We start from the raw sequence: 21,920 nt of genomic DNA on the forward strand, positions 1-21,920 counted from the left end.
ATTGGTTTCAATGGGAGCAGAATTAGAGCAATACTGAGTGTTTCTGAAAGTCCATCCCAAGGGGCAGAGAGTATTTGAACATCCACACAGGCAGAACCTTGGTCTTTCATGATGTGGTGATCAAATGAGATCTTGAAGTCCGAAGGGCATCTAAGATAGAGAGAGGGGAGCCGGGGGCCTCCAGCTGCCATTTTGCCAGCTCCTGGTTTCATTCTGGCCCAGGTGCTGGGAGGGGGTTGTACTCCAGTCTCCTTCTTGAGCCAGACACTGGTTTAGCAATCAGACAAAAAGAGCTTTCATGTCTCAGGAAAATGTTTATGGTTTGACAGTTAAAAAGCTCTTTCTCCAAGCGTTAAATCAATCCAAGCCGTACATTTCCCACAACAACTGACAGTCTGTATGGAACGAAGAGCCCCCCTTTGCCATGTGCGTGATGCTGAATGGTACACATGAAGACGGGACCCAATGTGAGGTTGGGCTGAGTCTAAATTGTTTAACAGCTCTATGGCCACATAGGGCACTTGTTTAGGAAAGCTTGTGTATGTTTGAACCAAGGGATCCAGGGTGAACAGGTCTAGTAAGGCACCTGAAATACTACGTTCAATTCCAGGCACCAAAAGGAAGATATTGGCGAGAGTTCAAAGAGTGCTAAAAGCAACCATTGGGCTGGCAGGGTGGATTTAGGAGGAAGGATTTAAAGAGCTGAATAGACACAGCTTGACTAAAGGTCAATTGAATGGGGAAAGAGTCAGAACAGTTTCCTAATAGTGGAAAGGTCTAAACACTGACAGGAAATTGTTATCTTGGTGCAAGCGGTGCGGTGTAAGCACGGCTCATTGGACGAAATTCAGAAAAGGAAACAGTTCTACATTAGGCAAAAGTTCCCAAGAGCGTGTTGTTCAGCTGTGGAATAGGCTCCCCCCAGGAAGTGGTGGAAGCCCCATTGCTTAAAACTTTTCCATTTGCACGCAGGGTTTCAAAGAGCTCAGCTTGTTCAGTGCTGGGTGCTTTTGGAATTCTGACCCTTACTTCACAGCCTCAGTGGGAGTTGAGCTCTTTTGAAAATCCATCCCTGCTTGTCGGTGCTGAACCACTGGAAATTTGGGCCCTAGATTGAACAGATCACTAGGGGGAAAAAAAATGTACTATAGGGAACAATTCCACATGAGCAGAGGCATGAAGTAACTGATCTGATCTTTTCCAGCTCTGTCTTCTGGGATCCCATCTTTAAAAATAAGGGGGGGGGGGCATGAACCAAACTTTTCCAAACTCTGATAAAGTTTTGGGTCAAGTTTAAATGTGAACTGAAGGTTGGTTTGGGTTTGTTCTTAGTTGTTTATCTGAACTTGGAACACCCCCACAAAAACGAAAAGTTTATTAGAAATGTTATTCAGTTTCTAGAAATGCCCCACAATTGATGAAGATGCTTTCATATCAGAGAAGCTTAAAAAAAAAATACAGAAAAAAATTGCTGCCATTTTGTCATCAAACCTCTGAAATTTTTGTAATTGGGTGCCCAACTCTCATTAACTTCTAATAGGAGTTAGGAGCCCATGTGCTAGGATTGCCTTCGAAAAGCGCCCCCTAAACGGTTTTCTGGTGTGTTGGGAGGATAAGTTAGAAGGGTCCCCTCCCTCATTTTATATTGTTATGCTTTTCCCATGGCTGTTGATAGATCAGTGAGGTGACGCTGCTGCTTTAAGAATAGGGTTATTTTGGCATTTAGGCATGACAGGCAGGTTGCACTGTAACAAACATACATTGCTGATTCAAAGCTGGAGGTTTAAAATGATTTTTATAATCAAATTTCAGCACGCTCGTCAGCGTAGCATGAGCACCTTCCAGTGGCATCTTGAGCACGGCAACTAACAGCTGTCACCTTCGGTCTCTCATCCCCTCCTGTTTTAGATGGTTTTAACAACATACACAAACATAGCGCAACATGTGCGTCAAGAAAACAAGGTCAAAGACGCGCCCCTTGCACTGACAGTGGGAGGTGGGGATGTTTGTAATGGGCCTTTGACCCAAATCCTCAAAGGTATCTAGACTCCCAACTGCCACTGATATTAATGGCCAAGTATCTTTGGGGATCTGGGGCATAGTTCCTTGGGGGAAGTTTATTGCTGTAGTCTTGGGCCACCTTTCCTCTGCAACACAAAGTCTGCTCAGCTACAGTGTTGACAATCATTGCTGTCAATGTCTTAAAGGATATGTTCTGACCCCTCCTCCCTCTTCCTTACCGTTTTTAAAGACGGAGTGGATTTTGATTCATTGAATGAAACAAGTGGGATTCATTTTTTCTCCTCCATCCCTGCTCATCAGGTGTCATGGGAAATAAGGGCTGGGTGGCTAAGCCCAACAGTGTCCTCTGCTAGGGGGCCATGGAGCAAGGCTGGAATTGGCAAGAGCCCAGCTGTGGAGATTGGCAGGTACTTCATGCTGTGTGGGGACTCCAGCTGATATCCCTGTGGGCAATTCCAATCTCTCACCCCTCTGTCTGTTGTACCTACCTGTTGTTTCTCATCTCATACTTGGAATGGAAGCTGTTTGGGGGATGGCCAGTCTCTTTGTTATATGTTTGTACACCTGGCACAGCAGGACCCTGCTCTCTAGGTGCTACTGTAATACAATATATATCAGGAGGAACTTTAACTGGGAGATGCATAGGGCCTTACCAAATTCATGGCCATGAAAAACGCCACAGACTGGTCTTCCCCCATGAAATCTGATCTTTTGTGCGCTTTTATCCTATACCATCCAGATGTCAGAGGGGAGACCAGCGTCTCTCAGATTGGGGTTCCTGGCCCAAAAGGGAGTTGCAAGGGGGGGGGGGGGTCACAAGGTTATTTTAGTGGCAGGCGGGGGGGGGGGGGGGAGAGTTGTCACAGTATTGCCACTCTTACTTCTGCACTGCCTACAGAGCTGGGTGGCTGAAGAGCAAAGGCTGTTGGCTGGGTGTCCAGCTCTGAAGACAGCGGCACAGAAGGAAGGGTGGCAATGCCACACCAGGCCACCCTTACTTTTGCACTGCTGCCCGCAAAGCTGGGTGGCCAGAGAGTGGCAGCTGCTGACTGAGGGCCCAGCTCTGCAGGCAACAGAACAGAAGTAAGGGTAGCAGTTCTGCAAACCCTCCCACTCCCCAATAACCTCTTGACCGCCCCCCCACCGCCAAACTCCTTTTTGGGTCAGGACCCCTACAATGACAACACTGTGAAATTTCAGATTTAAATAACTGAAATTATGAAATTTATGATTTTTAAAATCCTATGACTGCGAAATTGACCAAAATGGACCGTGAATTTAGTAGGGCCCTAGCAACAGGCCAACGAGGAATCATGCTAGTAAGAGTGGTGGGAGCCCCAAAACTAGTCAGGACATAGTTCTGTTTGTACAGCATCTAGCACAATGAGGTCCTGGGCCATGACTGGGGTTCCCAGGCCTTACAATAATATAAAAAAAATCATGACCCCCACAGCAATGGACTGGATGATGCAATCGCTCTTTTCCCACTTCGAATCGCTCTGGTTCTGTCATGTAGCTGTACTAGGAACGGGGGAATTCTGCTAAAAACACATCTGTCTGACATCCCTGTGCGCATTGTCTGGCGTGTTCAACAGCTGAGGCGATTACCAATTACGTGTGTTTTTAAAGGCACTGCTGTGAGCATCCAATCCCAAATAGCCCTAAACCCCTGTAAACACCAAGAAGATAAGAAAGTTCCCCCCCGCCCCACCCCACAAAAAGCACAGCCAATACATTAGCATAGGTAAGTTATTTTATTGCATTTTATAATGCCGTTGTCCATACAGATTACATGCAGCTAGATCTACTGTACAAGGGTTTACCGTCTGCCAAAGCAGACACACGGAAGTTCAGAGTACAAATACACAGCAATGCTATTTCCTTTATACAGCACGGGCATATGGCAGTGATGGGGACGGCGGGAGAGGAAGGAGTCAAGGTTTATGCACATCCTCCCGTCACCTTCCCTGTCCCCTCCCCCATCTCATATCATCCCACTGACCAACACTGAGGAGGAGGAAATAATAAAGTTACCATCACTGCAGGTCTAAATCCACCCCCCCCGACTTTCCTTTGAACCAAGAGCAAAGAGGAATGCAGGCTTCACGGTCTGAATCGCGGGTAGCTGAGCAGGCAGCTGGAACCGTAGTTTGGGTGAAACTCGGAAAGCAGGGTTGGTTTTCTCCTTATGCAACAACGCCACCTTTTCCAAAGGCTAGGGACTGTGACCAGGGAGAACAAAGTCCCTTTGCAACCGAGGGTGCTTAGAATGAGGACGTGCCGTGGCCATGGAGGGTACTACAAGTGCAAGCTGAGGTCAGGTCAGCTCAGCAGACCCATGCTCCCTCCTCCATCCACCCACTGAGACCAACAAGCCACATCAGGGTCTGGCTTCATGGCTTGTGCAGAATGGCTAAGCTGACACTGATTAGAAGTCACCAGTCATTGGTTTTTGGGTGTTCCTGCCACCTGAGATTCAGCGAGGGGTTTGGAAGACTATTGCCAGGGTTGTGCAAAGATCAGAGAGGCAGAGCTCTGACTGCTGTGGAGGGGGAAATGGGGAAGGATGATGGGACAACTGGCTAATTGTTCTTCTGTTACAAGTTTGGCAGAAATTCTAAAAGGGTTGGGGGAAAAGGCTGAGCTGCCAGTCCCCCCTTTGGCCAGCCCAGGTTTCTCACGTGTAAAGGCAGAGGGTGACCCCCTGCAGATCTAACCACGCCTTGGGGTGTTCCAAATCTCAACGCCCAGCAGAGGCCCCTATTTTGCAGATGGTGCCTATGTTTACAACAAACTGAACCCTCCATCCGAGTATCCTGGAACTTTGGGGTCAGTCAGAATCCAGGGCACAAAATCCCGCAGCTGGGTCCCATCTCTTATTTTTTAAAAGCTTCCAAGAACATAAAACATTTTAAAAAAAAAAGGTGACACTGGATATTTATGTAAACAAAAGACCTTTGGTTGAATTAAACTTCAGCTGTCTCTGTCCTCCCTTCCACCTCCTCTAATTCCCAGTAAACACCGACTGGCAATGGTTAGACCAGGGAGTCCAGTTCCTTTCTTGCACTGGTTGCTCTGCCCCCTCACCTCTCTACCACTACAAGCTAGTCGCACAAAAAACCCAACAAAAAATAAAACCCAAGACAACATGGAAAAATCGAATAATCTCCAAGCAAAGCCAATGAGAGATACCAGAAGAGCGCCCTAATTTACAGAAAGGGGTTCTAAACTTTCTGGGCTATTCCCTACCCAGAATAATGCCATTAGAGAAAAAGGAACCAACAACAGAAAAAAAAACTCATGGTAGTAAGTTTAAAACCAGTATATATATATCTCAATATATACAGACACACACACTTCTGCCACACCTTGCGTTTGGTCCTTTAACCCTCCCACCCCTGCATTGACCGTGTTTTGAGGTAACAGACATCGAATTTTAAAAATTCAATGGGTGAAAAGAAACCACCCCCACTTAAGTACTGTACGTCGTTTGGGTGAAACGCAAGAGAAGGTTTGTGTGGTATTGTACCTTAATTATACACAACTCTGGAAAAAGGCTGGGCCAGGCAACGAGGGGTAAGAGAATGAAATAAAATTACCCGAGTATCAAACTGGACACATTTAATGTGACACAAATACTTAATGTTGTTTGAACGATCGGGGCAAACAAAAAACAGGAGAGCTTGGAGCTGTAGGATATTCCAAACCTGCAGAGAGTTTAAAAAACCCTTTATATTTATATATATTTATATATAATTTATATAGTGCTCTTCTGAGCCAGATCATGGCATAACAACATACAAGGACACACATTATGTTTGACGAGCAAAGAAAAAAGCACCACAAGTCAGTTGCTTTTTGGTAACAGTACTTGTGTGCATCCTACGGGCGGCTGCGTATGTGTGTTTTGCATACAGTGGTTTTTTGTTTGTTTTTGTTAAGTAACATCATCAAACTACTAAAGTAATAATAATGAAATTGAACTTTTTTGGCTTATCTAGAATGAGGTGGCAATGTGCCAGGGGCCTACCAACTTTCAGGATCAGGCTAATGTTTTGGCAAGGCTGTAACACAAGGACAGTGCCAGGAGATAGACAATGGTGATCTCGGAGAGGAAATTACAGCTTTGGTACCCATTGTGTCAGGGTGTGTTCCCTGTTCTGTGCGCACACATCTTTGGGTGGGTGTTTATTTCCAAGAATACAGGATCACATTTTGCCCCATCTCTATAGCTTGATATGTGTCTGTTAAGGAGTGCTGCCCACCCCCAAACTAATTTCTGCTACAGCCTTGTCTACACTGAAAAAACAACACATTTTATTAGAGCTAACATGAGATTAAGCTCACAGGGTTGTCACTCACACTGGTGTAACTGTGCAGACTTTACTGGAGTTACTCTGGATTTACACCAGTGTACTACTATCCGCATCTGCAATGTAGACAAAAAGACGTTGGGCCACATCATCAGATGGTGTACATCCGCATAGCTCCACTGACTCTTTGCCTACCTGAGCACTAAGTCATGTTAGTTAACATGTTCTAACATGATGCAGTTTCTCAGGGCAGACAAACCATAAGGTGGATGCATCTGTTCTAGGAGTTCACATCTTTGTTGGCACTGGGCATCTCAGTTGGGAAGCCCCTCTTTGTTCAATTCCAGATCCGATTTTCAGGGGCACTGCAGCTCCCACTGGCTCCAGATAGAGCATTTTCAGAGTGCTCCATGCCTCGAAAAATCATCATATCCTAAATATCCGAGTGGAAACTGGCATGTAGTTTAGTTCCAGCCAGTTTCAGGTGTGCTTTTTTCAAGGGGGGTTTGGAATTTCACTAAACAGAGCCTCAAAACTATTTTCATACAATTATTTTGGAGAAAAAAAGTTCAAAGAGCATGAGAAAGTGAAATGGACCATAAACAGAAAGTAAAAAAGGGAGCAGGCCAGTTTCACTCGCCAAGCTGAATGAAGTGCCAATATCAATATACAAACAGCATCCATGATGAAAAAAGTTACCAGATTTTGAAACTCCCTTTCAAAATTTAATCATTAAAAGGGGGTGGGGAGAAGGGACGGGGACAGACTAATTAGACTCACTGGAATCCATACATGGGAACATTCTTGACAGCAATTCTTTAAGGAACACACTCACATTTCGATGAAGGTGGCATGAAAGTCACAACTCTTAGCCAGCAAATTTGTAGCCCATGAAAGAGACATGGCTTTTTAAAATCCAATTGCAACTTGAGATTCTGAAGCAGGCCAGACCTATAGGGAGCTAGGAGACAGGAAATCTCTTGTCTACAGCTTAATGAACACAAGAGCCTGTTTGGAGGCTAGATCTTGCCACTTGATCTGTGCAGACAACCCATGAGGTCATGTGAAACCTTGTTAATTTCCTTGTGACACAGAGGTTGGGGCGCAAACCCAGATGCAAAATCTGCTCCTAGGAGAAACATCAAAAGTCATGCTTGTTCAGGGCATCTTTGCTCCGCAGGGATAGTACTGCGTTGGTGACACATCCAAATGTTACAGGGAGTGACGTGAGACTCAGACAGTGCTATGAGATGAGGCAAGATAACCACATCTCCCCAATGAGCGACTATTTAAAATAAAAGCAAACAAACAAAGGAAAAAGAAAGGAAAGATTGTTCTGCCAGAGCTGTGAAAAAATGCCTCACGCTCACAGAAGCATATCCGCTTTCAGGGTAGGTTTTCCTCATGTCACACAACGGCCTCTTCTGACTCCTCACAAAGATGTCCCACCATGTTGCCGTCCATGCAAGCTGATTTCTCAGGAGAGCCCAAGCAGGGATTTTACACTCATTCATTCATATTCTCTCTCTCTCTCTCTCTCTCTCTCTCTCTCTCTCACACACTCACACACACACAATACCAACTTCTGTCTCTAAGGCAGTTAGAGGATTTTTTTTTTAAACCCTTGATGTGCTGTTTTAAAGCTCCAGTCAGTTGCACAGCACGAAGACACACCTCTCTGGCACTGGGCCCGCAGCGGGCTAAGGATCACCCTAGGAAATGAGCATTTTATAGAATGTCTCCGTGGCCTGTCCCAGTGCATAGTCGCCTTACTGGGAATACCTGCACGGGTGATATTTCTGAATGCAAACCCCATTGAGGGTCTGATCCTGCTCTTATTAAGGACAGTGGAAGGGTTCCCACTGATGTCAAAAAAAAGCAGGATCAGGACCCTAAAAATGGTTAGATATGGGGTCTGACTTGATGCTAGAGAGAAGCCCTATTTAGACTTTCATGGTGGGGCCAGGCAGCCTGGCTTGAGATGCAGCAATGCATTCTGGGACCCGTGGTCTCCTCCTACACCTCTGCATATTGAAAGTGGCTGGAGCCTGCTTCCATTTTAGTCACATGAAGGGTCTCATCCAAAGCCTGTTTAAATTAATGGGGCTTTTCCTATTCGCTTCAATGGGCTTTGGATCAGGTCCTACTGCTCCTGACAAGATGTCAATGTGCCCCCCTCTGCTGGGCAAAGGTCAGGCACTGCTGCTTTAGAGCACAACAAATCCATCCTTGCCCAAACCTCTCCTGACTGGCTTGCAAGGTTAGCGCTATTCCCCCAAGCACTGGCACGTTCCCGTAGCCTTTGGTTTAACCCACTCGAGGGTGAACAAACTCAGACCGAGTGGCAGAGACTTTGGTTTAAACGAACAATTCTACTTCGAAAGAGAAATGTCTCCCTCGAATGGGGATGATTACAGGTCAAATCCTCACCACCCTGACTGCAAAGTACCAAGAGCCACCATATTAATACACCCATGTCTGTAGTGGGCCCCGCAGAACCGGCTGTGGGTGCCCAGTGCACACAATGGATATTGTACCAGGCAGACAAATAAAAACGAGAACAAGTAGAGACAGAGGTGACCACGCCAGGAATATGGTTTCAGCTTGAAAGGATAATAAAACAACCGCGGTGGCAGAGAGAGAAACTCCGGAAGAAAACAGTGCTGAAGTTTAAGCTCCCAAACCTGGTGCGATCAGTTTACAAAGGAACCAACTGGCCAACGCATCCAATGCGGGACACGTTCCGAGTGGAACAGCAGCGCGTCTCGTAGACCTGGGCTCGCACCTGCACTGAAGTATCTCAAGTACTGATAATGCTCGCCACATCCTCAACAGAAGCTACAATGACCTCTCGGCCAAACTGGCTGCCCAAAGCAAACGGGAATCTTTGCTAGAGAGCAAAAGAAGAGAGAGAAAGGATCCCTAATACTTTGGGGGGGGGAATACAAAATAAAGGGGAAAAAATAAGCCCTTTTTGAAATAAAAGAAATGTTACATTCCCCAAAAATGAAGCAAAATCCCCAGGGAAAATCTGGATGTATGCAGCAAAGGCAAACACTGAGGGGTTTGGGGTTGAAATGAGGGGGTTACAAAGACCTATAACAGACAAGGGTCAGAGATGTGAGACAATAGCAAGAGATGGCACCCTGGAGACAGATGAAATGGGAGCCATCCCCAAGCCCCTCTAGCACACCCTTTGTTGAGAACACAGAAATACAGCAGTAATGCACAATTCCGGTCTACCTTCATAAAAATGTACACACAGCACCTGTAAACTTTGGTTTAAAACAATAACTTAAAAGTCAAAGTCATGGAAAGGGAAAAAGCTCTGCAGGCCTCTTTTTTTGGCTGGCAGATGGGACAGAGCAAAGTGAACGTGCACACACACACACACACACACACACACACACACAAAAGAAGTTTAAAGGAAAAGTTTTGGCTTATGCTTCTGGCCCAGGAAAAAGTCTTTGGTCAACAGTTACGCCAATTGCAAAACAGCCTGTACAGGGAGCTGGGGACGGAGTTAAGAGCGATCTCAAGCTGAAGAGGATAGGCCAGGTGTGTGTGGGTGGGAACCTAGTTAGATTCTCAAAGGTCCCTATTCCCTAGCTGTCTCTGGAAGGGAATTGTGCCCAAAGGAATGCAGAGAAGCCTGGGAGAGGAGCTGAGGTTTTATTCTCAGTTTCTACACTTCGTCAGCAGGTTGTCTATCAAACATGGTCACCTTTGTATTTTTACAAGGGGGGGAGGCCTGGGGATCAAGCTTGCTTCCCATGGCTATTACAGTCTCCCTGGATGGCTCCAAACAAGTAGCTGGAGCCCGAGTAGTATTACAGGTTTCAGAGTAGCAGCCGTAGCTGCAACCCTTCTGGAACTGCCCCTCCCACTCTTGCCTTTCCCCACAGGTGTGAAGCACTCTTTCTCTGTAAGGCATCTTCTCCCCTCTTTACCCCCCCCCCCCAGAACTTTCCAATCTCTCTGCAGTTTCAGAGAGACATACTGGGAAGCAGTGGAATGGGGGAAAACTCGTACGTTCAGGGGAGACATCTAGTGTGGGCTCTGGGGAATGCTAGCAGCAATTCTGATCTGGGACTGTGGCATTTCTTTCATGAATACCAGCTGCAAGAATAAAAGAAGAGACTGGTTGTCACTCCCCTGCCCCAGACTTTGTCTAGACTGGATACATCTCCATAGTAAAGCAGTCAGAACATAGGTTTCTGTGACACAGAATTTAACAGAGAGGATGAGGAGAAGGGAGATTCTGTTGCAAGGTGGATAATTTTCGTAGGTTACTGTGGGGAATCCTGCTGCTCGCTGATCTTAAATAGCCATTCACGACTTTGAAAACCTGGGAGCGGGAATGCAAAGTTGACCAAAAAGCTGGGTTATCTACAGGCTGATGCTCAACAAGTGCTTTTAAAAAGCAGGGGCCAATGGTGTGAACCGGGTAACACCTGGCAGTTATATAGCACTTTCCCATTTTAGGATCTCCAAGAGCAGCAATAGCAAAGCATGGGAATCTGAGTTCTAAACTCTCGTCTGGTCCCTTGCTCATGGATGGGCAGGGAATACAGTGGGTGGGAATTACTAGTGTCACTCTCCAATGACCCTTCTGGTCAATACTGGAATCACCCTGACTGGTTCGGGGCAGGGATTCATCCTTTTTGCTTGATTGGATGGTCAGCTGTTGCTCTATTAGGCAGCAGAGAGGACAGGGATTTCTGGGTCCCAGCTGTTGGTGGAAGGAGACTCTAAAGGGATTTAACAGGAAAGACAGATAGACGGAAGGTTTGCGACACCTAATCTGGAAGCTTCTTCTGGAATGATTCAGTCTGGGCTGTACGGAGGGACCGAGCGCCAACTGCTACCCACCTATCTCAGCAGAAGAGAAGGGGCTGGAGTGGGGAATCAGGCTATAGAGAAAGGGTTGTCGTATATTCTTGGGTTACCGAGTGTCCATTTCTGTGCATGCTGCCTCGGGTGCTTTGTATTTGAATCACATCATACAGGAGCGGATACTCTGCATGGGGCCCGTCTGGAGGGATCCCAGGTAAAAGCTTGCGAGTGGGTGGAGATGGGGGGATCCGAAAGCATCAGCTGCCATTAAGGAGCCGGGGGGGGAATGAGGGGGAACGGGGATGGAGAGGGAGGTATTAGTTATGTCCAACCCATTTCCCTCACGTGATCCTTGTCAATCCCCCAGCATCCTCCCCAATCCTGACCCCGCTTGCCCCAAGCTGAGGGCACTTCCCTCGTGAACCGTGACTCCATCTTGCATTCTTAAAGAGAAAAAGACCGCAAAGCGAGACAAAAACTGAATTACAGGGAGCACAGAGTTATTTGCCACAAGCCCCTGGGGCAGGGTTGGGTGTGAGAGGATTGATTCGACAGAGAAATCACTTTCAGTTATACCCTGCCGATCTTTGAAATGGGGATATAAAGAGCGGGCTAGGGTTTTAGTTCCATCCAGACATGCTGGAGTGGGAGAGGTTATTCGTGGGGCAGAGCATGGTGAGGGGAGATTTTGGGCAAGCTTGGATCTGGATCCAAACTGTGAGCAGCTGGGTCCCATCATCACCCAGAATGCATCGTTCTATGATGTCCCTCAATGGCACATGGTGTCTGCACCAGGAGAGCGTAGGAGAACCAGCACCGAGAGGAACTTTAGAACACGTTAAAACGTGCGTTGCCACGCCGACTGCCGCTTGCGGCCTGCATCAGTAGGAGCCATTGGGTGTCTGGAGCTGCACTTAATTCTGCATTCAGCTTGGCTTTTGCAATTTGCCTTTAGGAGATGGAAGGGAGGGGAGGGGAGGGGAGGGTTGGGTGTGAGGGAGAGAAAGGCTGAGGTGAGGCAAGAACCAGATAGGGGTGCCGTGCTGGCTTTGGTGACAAGCTCCTTTGCTGAGATAAGCTCCTCGGGGTAAATCCACTGGCCTGAAAGAGCTTGGAGAAAGTCCCAGAGGAGAAGCAGGTCTGCTCTGGAGATGCACCAGGAGACTAAACCCTCTCAAAAAACACACCCACCTGCCTCCATCTCCCAACACTCCCCAAACAGGATCCAATCCTATAACCAGACAGTTCAGCTTGCCAAAGTCTCATTGGTGCTGGAGGGTGGGTAGCAACGTCCCATCCGGGAGGCTGGACAGAGGAACCTTTGGAAGTTTGCTGCTTTCTGCAAAGAGAAAAGCCCTTGGGCAGTGTGACGTGAGGTAACAAATAACCAACTGACAAAAATCAAGAGGGGAGAGAAGGGGTTTGGTGTTTGGAATTTTTTTTCCTTTTTTTTGGCATTAATACCGTCTGTTCACCTGAACTATGGACCTTCTATCCCTAAAAATCTTTTGGTATCTTCCTGTCTTGACAAAAAACAGCTTATGCCCAGTTCGCCATGGCTCTGGGCCCAGGTCTCTGACATGGTGAGGGTGGCGGGACCGCAGGCTGCCCGCTGTCCAAGCCAGTGGGCTAACTGGAGCCAAGTGCCTGGGTCTGTCTGGCCACAGCCGAGGAAGGGCCCCACGGCTACCTTTCAGTACATATTGCTTTAGGATTGTCCCGGTCAGCTCAGGTGGCCGAGCTCCTGTTTTGATTCATAGAGCCGAGCCAGACCCCACGCCCGCTCCTTTTGATTCTCCTGTCTCGTCGCGCTCAGCTTCACTAATACGAACCAGCACACATGATAACCCAAGCCAGGATAGCCCAGGGGACGTCTCTTCCATTCACCGCCCTTTCCTTAAAATGCCCTGACCCTGGGAAGGGAAGAGGGAGGCTTCACAAAGTAGGCACAGACCCTGCTCAATGTTTCACCCCATGAGAACTTTTCATCGGCACAGAATGGGGATGGAAGGGGAGCTGGGAGGAGAAGGAACCAGATCCATTGTTCGGCAGAGAAGGGCTCAAGTCTTTCCCTGAATTCAAACTGGCATTCGGCCCTCATTTCAATCTCCGATGCCTGGACCCCGCTGCTGTCCTTCCAACATTTCCACCACACGAGACGGGGCGGGAGAGATGTCCTTTCTTCATTTTCAAGGGAAACAAAACTCAAGGGCAGAGTATCCGCCCCTGCTGTGGAGTGTTTGCGTTTGTCCGGGTAAAGTGGACCGCCACCATGATGCTACCATGCCACTGTAGAGCAGGGCAGAGAGGGAACAGGCGTCAGGAAGGAGGGAGATAAACCCAGGTTGGCTATTCTGTTCTCCAAGTGGTTTAGCATTTGGCGGTAAGATCCGCTGGAGGCAGCAGCATGATGGGGCTGCGTAAGGTTACGCCAACCTCAGGCTCCTATGGACACAACCGATTCTTTTCCTCCATAGCCAGGAAAGGAACCAAGATGGGGATGAGTGGAACTTCCAGGCCAGCCACCGGGTGGATATCTGCAGGTGCCATCTGTGAGGTGAAAAGTTTCTCCTAGTGCAAAGCCCACTGAGGGGGAGAAAGACTGGTGGGTTCCTGGCATCACAGATGATTTTTTCCAAAAGGGAGGTGGCAGTGGGGTGGGGTGGAGTGGGGGGGAACGTTCACGGAGGGGTGTAGCTTGGACGTTGCCTCCGGCTGCGCGGAACGTTGCTTGGGGAGAACCTCGCACGGAACAGAGTAGTCCCGTCACCACTGGAAAAGCCCAGAGCATGGACCGAGACCCACCAAAATACTGAGAAAACCAACGTGACAGGAGGCGCCTTCCTTTTGCCATGAAGTTGGAAAACGGGGGGAGGGAATAAGGAGAAATTTTCGGACAGAAACAACCTACCATCCTCGTTCACCAGTCACTAACCAAAGGGAGAGGGATTGTTGTTTTTTTTTTTTTTGTTTCTCTGCACGTCCCCCATTATGGGAGTCTTAAGAGTCACCGGGACAGGGCTGGGAGGGTCTGGGGGAGGAGGGACGTGCCTTCAGCAACAGGTTGCACCGAAGAAACCCTTTTTGCTTTGTCAGGTTAATGCTGAAGGTCACCTTGAGGAGATGGGAGCCGATGCTTGGTCTCCGCCTGGGGTGGGGGGTAGGGGGAAGTGCTTGCCCCTAGGTGAGGAGGGAGAGCCCTTAAGACAAGTCTTCCACTGGCAGCTCCTCCTCCAGGTCCCTGTCCTCTGGGATCGTCACATTCTGATTGGTGGTAGCCATGAGAGAGATGGGCCTGCTGTCGTCCTCAGCCTCGGCAGGTTCTTCCTTCACGTGGACTTGATGGCTGAAGAGAGACAAGGGAAGTTGAAGCTTAAAGCCCGTGCTGAGGGAGTGAGATGGTTTGGGGGATGAGAGATAGGGCCTGTTTAGCCTCCGGCAGTCAATGCTGTGACCAAAGGCAGTTACTCTCCAACTATTGTCCCATGGCCTGTATGAGATGTGGTGGCAACACCCTAAAACCCCCACAATTTGCACTCTTTGACACGGAGGCTCATCTCCCCCATCTAGAATAGGTGCCCCTCCCAGCTGGGGAAGAGACCCAGGAGCAGAGAGAAGCATGCACTGCCATTGCACGGGCTGAATGAGCTCTGTGGATGGCCAGAGGCTTTCAGTATCCAGAGCTGTCAATCCGGCACTGCTCACCAGCCCTATGTTCGCTTGAAGTCCCTCAAAGCTCTACGCTAGGATCCTGGCTCTGCTCATTAACTGCAGAAACGGACCTGAAGCAAAACCTTACCCCCGACCCCTCCTGCACGCAGGCATTCCAACATCTAGTTCTGCGGCATGGGCCCCTATCGATCCACTCCCTGCTCCGCCTCGTCCTCTTGGCTTACGGAGTTTCATAAAAGCTTCCGATGTCTCCCCTTCCCGCAGCTCTGCGTTCCCACCTTCCTCCTGCAGTGTCCACGGCTGTGACCGTGGCCGGAAAGCACTCAGGAACCGCTGCTCACCTGTACTGCTGCGGGGAAAGCCGGGGGCTGCTGCTGCCGTTGACTTGTTCCACGGTGCTGCTCACGTCGTCGTGGCCGATGTGCAGCATGCCGCTGGTGGAGCTGGTGTTGATCATGGTGGGGCTGTTCAGGAGGGGGAAGTTGCTCTCTGCCAGGGCTGCCTGTAACAGAGGGACAGAGAGCAGGTGAATCATAGAATATCAGGGTTGGAAGGAACCTCAGGAGGTCATCTAGTCCAACCCCCTGTTCAAAACAGGACCAATCCCCCAATTTTTGCCCCAGATCCCTAAATGGCCCCCTCAAGGATTGAACTCACAACCCTGGTTTAGCAGGCCAATGCTCAAACCATTGAGCTATCCCTCCCCTCTGACAGCAGCACCGTATGACAGTGATACAGCAGGGCTGGCCAACGACATACGAGTTTGGGCGCCGTGCGGAGAACAGCTAGACGAAGGCTACGTAGAAGCTGGCTATGCCATGCCCCACCTTGGCTGCCATCCATTAACAGCTGCTCCCCAACCTACCATGGGCCCAGGAAAAGGAGAGAAAGACTCCGAGGGTCCAACGTCTCTGCGATGGGCAGGACACTGGGGAGGCTAGGACGCCCAGCTTATTGGTAGCCAAGGAATAGGGAATCACTGGGATGATCCAGGCGCGCTAACCCAGGAGCAACCAATCGGGGGGCTCCAGTGTTATGGATCACGGGAGACAGGGCTCTCAAATGATTGGTATTAAAAAACAACGTGTTCAAAGGGGTTCGCATTCAGAGGCTGAAGAGTTATGGGATGACTGGTGTCAGTGACCCAATAGTGCAGGGTTCTCAAACATCATTGCACCACAAACATTTTCTTTCTGACAACAAAAATTGCTACACAACCCCGGGGGGCAGGGGTGGGGGGGGGGTGAAGAGGGTGGCAAAGCTGAAGCCCCCAGGTGGGGGGGCCTGTAACCTGAGCTCTGCCACCAAGAGCTGAAGCCCAAGTGCTCGGGCTTCGGCTCTGGGCGGTGGAGGTCAGGCCTCTGCCGCAGGTGGTGGGGCTCAAGCTTCAATCCTGGGCCCCAGGAAATCTAACACCAGCCCTGGTGACTGCATTAAAATGGGGTCCGGACCCACAGTTTGAGAACCACTGCAATAGGGCAAGGTGTTAATAAACCCAGCTTAGTTGGTTTGATAGCTGCACTCCACGTTTTTCTCTTGCTGAGCAAAGTTGTGGGGCTTGTGGAGCGTGTCTCTCCTGGTTTGGTTTGGGCCATTGTACCACAGAAAATCTCTGGCAAGGAGGAGAGGGTCTGGCAGGAGCAGAGGACAAGCCCAAGCTTACTGGTATCAGTGGAGGGGCCTTACCTGGTAGCTGGCATTAAGTGCTCCGTAACTGAGTCCTGAAATCATGTTTTTGACTAAAGTCGGACTCCTGCAAATGAGAAACAAAAAGAAGTGGCTCTTAGCTTCCGGCCCAGGGAACGGCACGGTCAGAGATGGGGCTCCACTGCGGAGGGCAAAGCAGTAGCAGACTCCTGGCACTTCAACTTCCCCATGGCGCTGCCCTGCCCACAGGCCAGCCTGGACACATGCCCTGCTGCCAGCAGAGGGAGGCAGGGAAGGAATGGCCATTAGACATCTCACCATTTTACCATCTCTCCCTTGATCCACGCTGGGCTTGATCCATCCGAGCAAGCCCGGATCCGCTCGTGGCTTGTTCCTGCCACCCACAACTTTCGGATAAGGAAAGGGGGTTGGCCATCATTTTAAAGGACAGTCTTTCAGGCCCATACCCAGTCAATAACAGCATTTCCTTTACATTTTTGTCTCCTTCCCTCCCTCGTAGGTTTCTTTTTCCTCCCTTTGTCAGTTTCTTTCCACCCCATTTCTTTATCCGTATTGCTCTTTTCCACCCCTTAATTCCCTTCCCCTCTTCTCCTTGTTTCTTTGTCTTGTCCTCTTCCTCTCGGTCTCTGCTTTTCTCCCCTTGGCCCTCCAGGAGGCTGCCAGAGGCAGAAGATTAGCAGTCAAGCCCATGCCTCTGTCAGCAGCTCTTCCCTGACAGTGCCGGCAACAATGCCTTCACACAGCTAGGGATTCTCTGCACGCTGCACGGTATGCACCCCAATGCACTTGCAAGGGTGAGCGTGGCTAAGCCCATGTACAAGCTGATGAATGCTCAAGTCGCACGTTGGCAAGCGTGAGCATTGTGCATACATGCCCGTCTGTGAACGTACGAGGGGCTGAGCATGCTTGTGAGCAGTGCATGGGGTTTAGCTTCAGAAGCTGGGTGCATGCATGGGAAAGAGGCATGTTCAAGGAAGTGCCAGGGTGGGTCAGTACCAAAGCCTGGGTCTGAAGATCCCCAAGCTGTGGGGGGTTTCTGATCCAGACTTGGCAGTTCAGGCCCCATCTCAGGGTTAACAGGCTAAGGGGTGGATTGCTGAAAGAGCACGTGCTAGGTGAGGCTTGTCATGGTGGAAATCCTGGGGCGGCGCACTGCAATGATTCCTGTGTGATTGGATTCGTCTGCCACGTCTCCTCGCTAGTGCCCTGGAGGCAAGCTAGGATCCTGCCTTTGCAGCTGAGCTCCCCACAGAGGAGGTTCTCAGGGGCAGGAGGGCAAGAAGAAAAACCCACCCCGTCATCTTTGGTGGCCTTCGCTTTTGGTACTCGACTTCATCTACCGTCCAGACGGCTCCCTTGACGTTCTCCACTCGCACAAAGCACTTGTGCAGGCTCAGGTTGTGACGCACGGCATTCTGTAGAGGGGACAGAAGGGAGAATCAAAGCGGATGAAAGATACGCAGCAGACACCTCCCTGCCACCCACAGCCGGCTCCGTCAGCCAGTACGCTCCTTCTCCCCTACAGCCCTGCTCACCAGCAACCGAGCCTCCCTAAACCCACTTCCCATGCTGATGGGTGACTGGCAGCAGTAGGGGTGGGGAGCTCTCAGCCAGCCACGTTCTGCTCAGCAGCCACTCAGGGAGGGTGGGGGACAGAACTACACACTAACAGCGACCACTGCATAGAACCACACAGAGGCTGCTCTGGAAACAGCTCCCTCGCAATTTATAAGTGGGGTGGACGGCAACCTACAGCACTTGCCGAGCTAGATAGTCCTACCTCCGGGATCGTCCCTAGTTCTGGAACATTTGCCATCTCCACCTGCGTGCTGGGCTGATCTGGGGGGCTTTAAGTGACAGTAGCACTCGTGAATAGCGTGGCACCGACAGCCCAGAGATGGAAGCCCTCCAGACACTACTTGGCCAACATCAGTGCAGGCCTCTCCCACAATGCAATTCTCCCCTCGGGGCATCATCTCCAAGGAGGGGAGGGGGCAGGGGTGGCGGAAGGGGTTTAGTCTTCATGGCTACTTGAGGTGTTTGGGGATTTTGTTTCATGCCAGTTTGCGTGGGCACCTCCCTGCCAGCATCTGGCCTGAGAGCCATCCGAGATGGTAAATTCTAGTCATCGATGGCCTGCCCACCATAGCCCACTGCCGATCGCTGAGCCCCAAATACAGTGCACTCGGCTAGCCATTTGAGACAAGGAGAGTCTCACGCTGCTCTGCCGATGGAAAGCGGCATCCCCCTCCGGGCCCCTCGCACTGAGGCGAGGAGTAGGCTTGGGGACAAGCCCCTACACTATATCTCACCCCTCCAAGGCAGGCAGGCGGCACCCTTTCCGATACCCTGCCCAGATAGCCATCTTAGGCCCTTCTATGGCCCCTGTGACCCTGGCATCCCAGTCTTTAATGCACTTCTCATCACACCCCTGGGAGGCAGGGCAGGGCAAGAATCCCCCTTCAGCAGGTGGGGAACTGAGAGGCACAGAGACTAATTGACCTGCCCAAAGTCACACAGGAAGCGAATCATCAAGCAGGGAACGGACCCAAAGTCTCCCAAGTCCCAGGCAAATGCCCTAACCACCATACTCAGCACCGCCCTCTAGTCACATCCCTTAGAGGGGATATATGACCCCCCTCCTCCCCAACCCCCTCAACAAAAGCAATTGCTGCATCTTACCCCAGCCAGGGAGAGGGGGAGGAGAGACGGCGGGCAGGATCCTGCAGAAGGAATCCCCACCTCCCGACTTCTCATCTCAGCCAACCGGCCTGGGAATAAAACAGCCTCCCCCCCCAGTCCCCGTCATCCTTTTCCTTCCCAAGGCCCAGCAACCTTGATCCTGTGAGACTGCCCAGCACCCCGAGCTCCCACTTGCACCAACAGGAGCTGAGGGCACTCAGCTGGTGGCAAGTTGGGGCCCTCCACAAGTCTCGGCTCAGCCAAATCCGGAGCCATTGGCAGGTGGCGGAGGGAAAGGAAAGGCAGATGGGGACAGGGAAGGGGTGAGCTGCATCAGAAAGGCACACAAGAAGCAGTTGTTGCCACTCTTAGCTTGGAGACGCTTGGCAAAGCAGGCTTTTTTTTTTTTTTCCCCAAAAAGTCTGTTCCTTCCCTTTTTTCTTTCTGTCACCCATCTTTACATTTCTAAATGTAAAATAAAGAGACACACATGTAGGCAGACGGCACAGCCCCGAGAGACACCGGCTCCCCCTTTCCCCTTCCAACTCCCTGCCATTTGCTACTGCCCCTATTTCATTACCAATTTTAATTTGCCTCTAATTAAATCCTGTGTATTTTTCCGACTCACTTGCTAATCCATGAGGGAGGCAGGAGGCTGGAGTGGAATCTCTCCGAGCTATAATTACAAAGGGCCTAATCATGCCGGGGCTCTGCCTTTGAATAAATTTCCTTGCATTAAGGTTCTCAGATTCTCTGCCTTGCAAATGAGAATGACCCCAATTTCAGGAAGTTGGCCTCAGAGGGTTTTTTTTTTTTTTTATTTCGAGTCCTGATTCGTGATGAGAGACTAATTCGTTACGCTAAAACATTAACAGCAATTTAAAAGGTCGAACAGGGGCCGCATAAACAAAGGAACCAGCCAAGACAACATGGCAAAAGCAGAGACAGGGACCGGGACCAAAACCTGCTCCCTGGAAAGTGTTACAGTTCCCGAAAACTCATCCAATTGGACCGTTTCCTCCTTTTTGCATTAAAAAACCCCCCAAAAATCAAACAAAAAGTGCGACTCCTCCCCGAGCCCTGAACAAATGCATCTGCTCTTGCCAAAGCAACGCCATTACCCGATACATCCAGGGTGGATGCTGGGTCAGCAGCCTCTCTGCATTATTCTTATTTCTAGTGCAGTACTGCCTGGAGGTTCCAACTGAGATCGGAGCTTCATTGCGCTAGGCGCTGTACACACAACCAGCGGGAGACAGTGCCTGCCCCAAAACAGATAAGGCATGGGAGAGAGGAAGGATTACTCCCCCTACTTCACAGATGGGGAACTGAGGCACAGGGAGATTAAAAGTAGCATTCTCAAAAGCTGGGCATGTTTACACTGCATTTTAAAATCTCTGACAGAAAGTCTCAGCGCCGGTGTCTACAGACTCGGTCTCATAAGGTTCACGCTACAGCGCTAGAAACAGCTGTACAGACAGTGGGGCTTGGCCTCTGAAGCCTTGGAAGGGGTTACAAGAGTCTACACAGCTGGTTTTCAGTGCTTTGTTGACCTGGGCTCGGAGACTTGCCGCTGCAGGTTTTAAAGTGCTGTGTAGACGTATCCCTAACAAGCCAGCAACCTTTTCCTTAGGAAAATCAGACTTAGGGCCTTAGGAGAAAGTTAGTGGGACTTTAAGTTTCTTGGCGACTTTTGAAAGTGCGGCTTAGGCTCCTAACTCACTTTGGGTAAAATATTCAGAAGTGCCTAAGTGACCAGTCGAAGGTCACTCAGGGAGTCTGTGGCAGCACAAGAAATCGAACCCAGATCCCTGGTCCAGTGCCTTAACCACAAGCCCGCCTATCTCTACAGAGGTGCAGGACCTGCATTTTATTTCTAATGTGGAGACTGATCCATGCTCCTTCCCCATCCCCTTCCGCAGCTGCGCCAACACTCATGGGAGACGGTTCCCACTGGTGCCTCTCAGGTCTCATATTGCTGTTCCCACAAACAGGAGACACATGCAGCAAGCTCGTGGCCACTGGCAAAGAAAAACTCTGCCATTCTCATTAGAAACAAATTTGGGGGGAGAACGAGGGCGGTTCTTTCACTGGGGTTCCCGTACTTGAGGCCTTTGCTGCAGACACCAAGCAAGGGGCTCAATCTGCAGCGAGCCAAGGTCCCTCTACTGGTTCAGGAGCCCCAAGAAGTCGCTTTGGGAACCTCTTGCCCTCAGCTCTTCCATACAGCAGCACGTCCCACTGAAAGAGACTTTGACCAGGGAGGCTTTGATGAAGAGGAGTTTGGGTTTCTTGTCTCAGGAGGTTGGATGCTCGGAGCGGGATTTTTTTCCCTTAAGGTGTCACTGGCAGATGGGATCTGCACTGGAACCCACTATCCTTCAACCCATGCCCTCTGGCTAGCAAACAGAGCTCTTCCTTTAGCACACAGCAGAATGAATAAATCTCCTGGACAGCTCCCACCTCCTCCCTTCCTGTGTGTATTTGGGATTCCTCCTTCAAACAAAGACCAGATTAAAGGAGGGAGGCACAGCAAGGCCACAACCCTTATTAAAAAATAATATCCCGGCACTGTACAGTAATGACTCAGGAACCCAAATGTAAGCAGAATCCCACCATTACTGTACAATGCTGTCATGGGTGCGTGTGTATATATATTAATAGGGGCACGAAGTGGGAGGAAAATGAATCAAAATCATTCGGAGGGCCAGGCTGCGGGGAGAGTGC

At 49.9% G+C, this 21,920-nt stretch overlaps 1 protein-coding gene across 4 annotated transcripts in view; it reads right to left on the reverse strand.

Moving 5' to 3' along the window:
- Nucleotides 1-12,113: 12,113 nt before the first annotated feature.
- Nucleotides 12,114-21,920, reverse strand: part of FOXP4 (forkhead box P4) — a 133,613-nt gene continuing 123,806 nt past the window's right edge. For all 4 annotated transcript variants that reach the window (XM_038379963.2, XM_038379964.2, XM_043500355.1 and 1 more), the window contains exons 14-17: nucleotides 17,805-17,926; nucleotides 16,530-16,596; nucleotides 15,185-15,345; nucleotides 12,114-14,517 (exon numbers count right to left, since the gene is read on the reverse strand). In XM_038379963.2, coding sequence (XP_038235891.1) covers nucleotides 14,373-14,517; nucleotides 15,185-15,345; nucleotides 16,530-16,596; nucleotides 17,805-17,926 — 495 coding nt within the window. In that variant the 3' untranslated portion in view covers nucleotides 12,114-14,372. The remainder of the gene's footprint in view (nucleotides 14,518-15,184; nucleotides 15,346-16,529; nucleotides 16,597-17,804; nucleotides 17,927-21,920) is intronic.

Source organism: Dermochelys coriacea, chromosome 21, assembly GCF_009764565.3.
Source record: "Dermochelys coriacea isolate rDerCor1 chromosome 21, rDerCor1.pri.v4, whole genome shotgun sequence".
Lineage (NCBI taxonomy): Eukaryota > Metazoa > Chordata > Testudines > Dermochelyidae > Dermochelys > Dermochelys coriacea.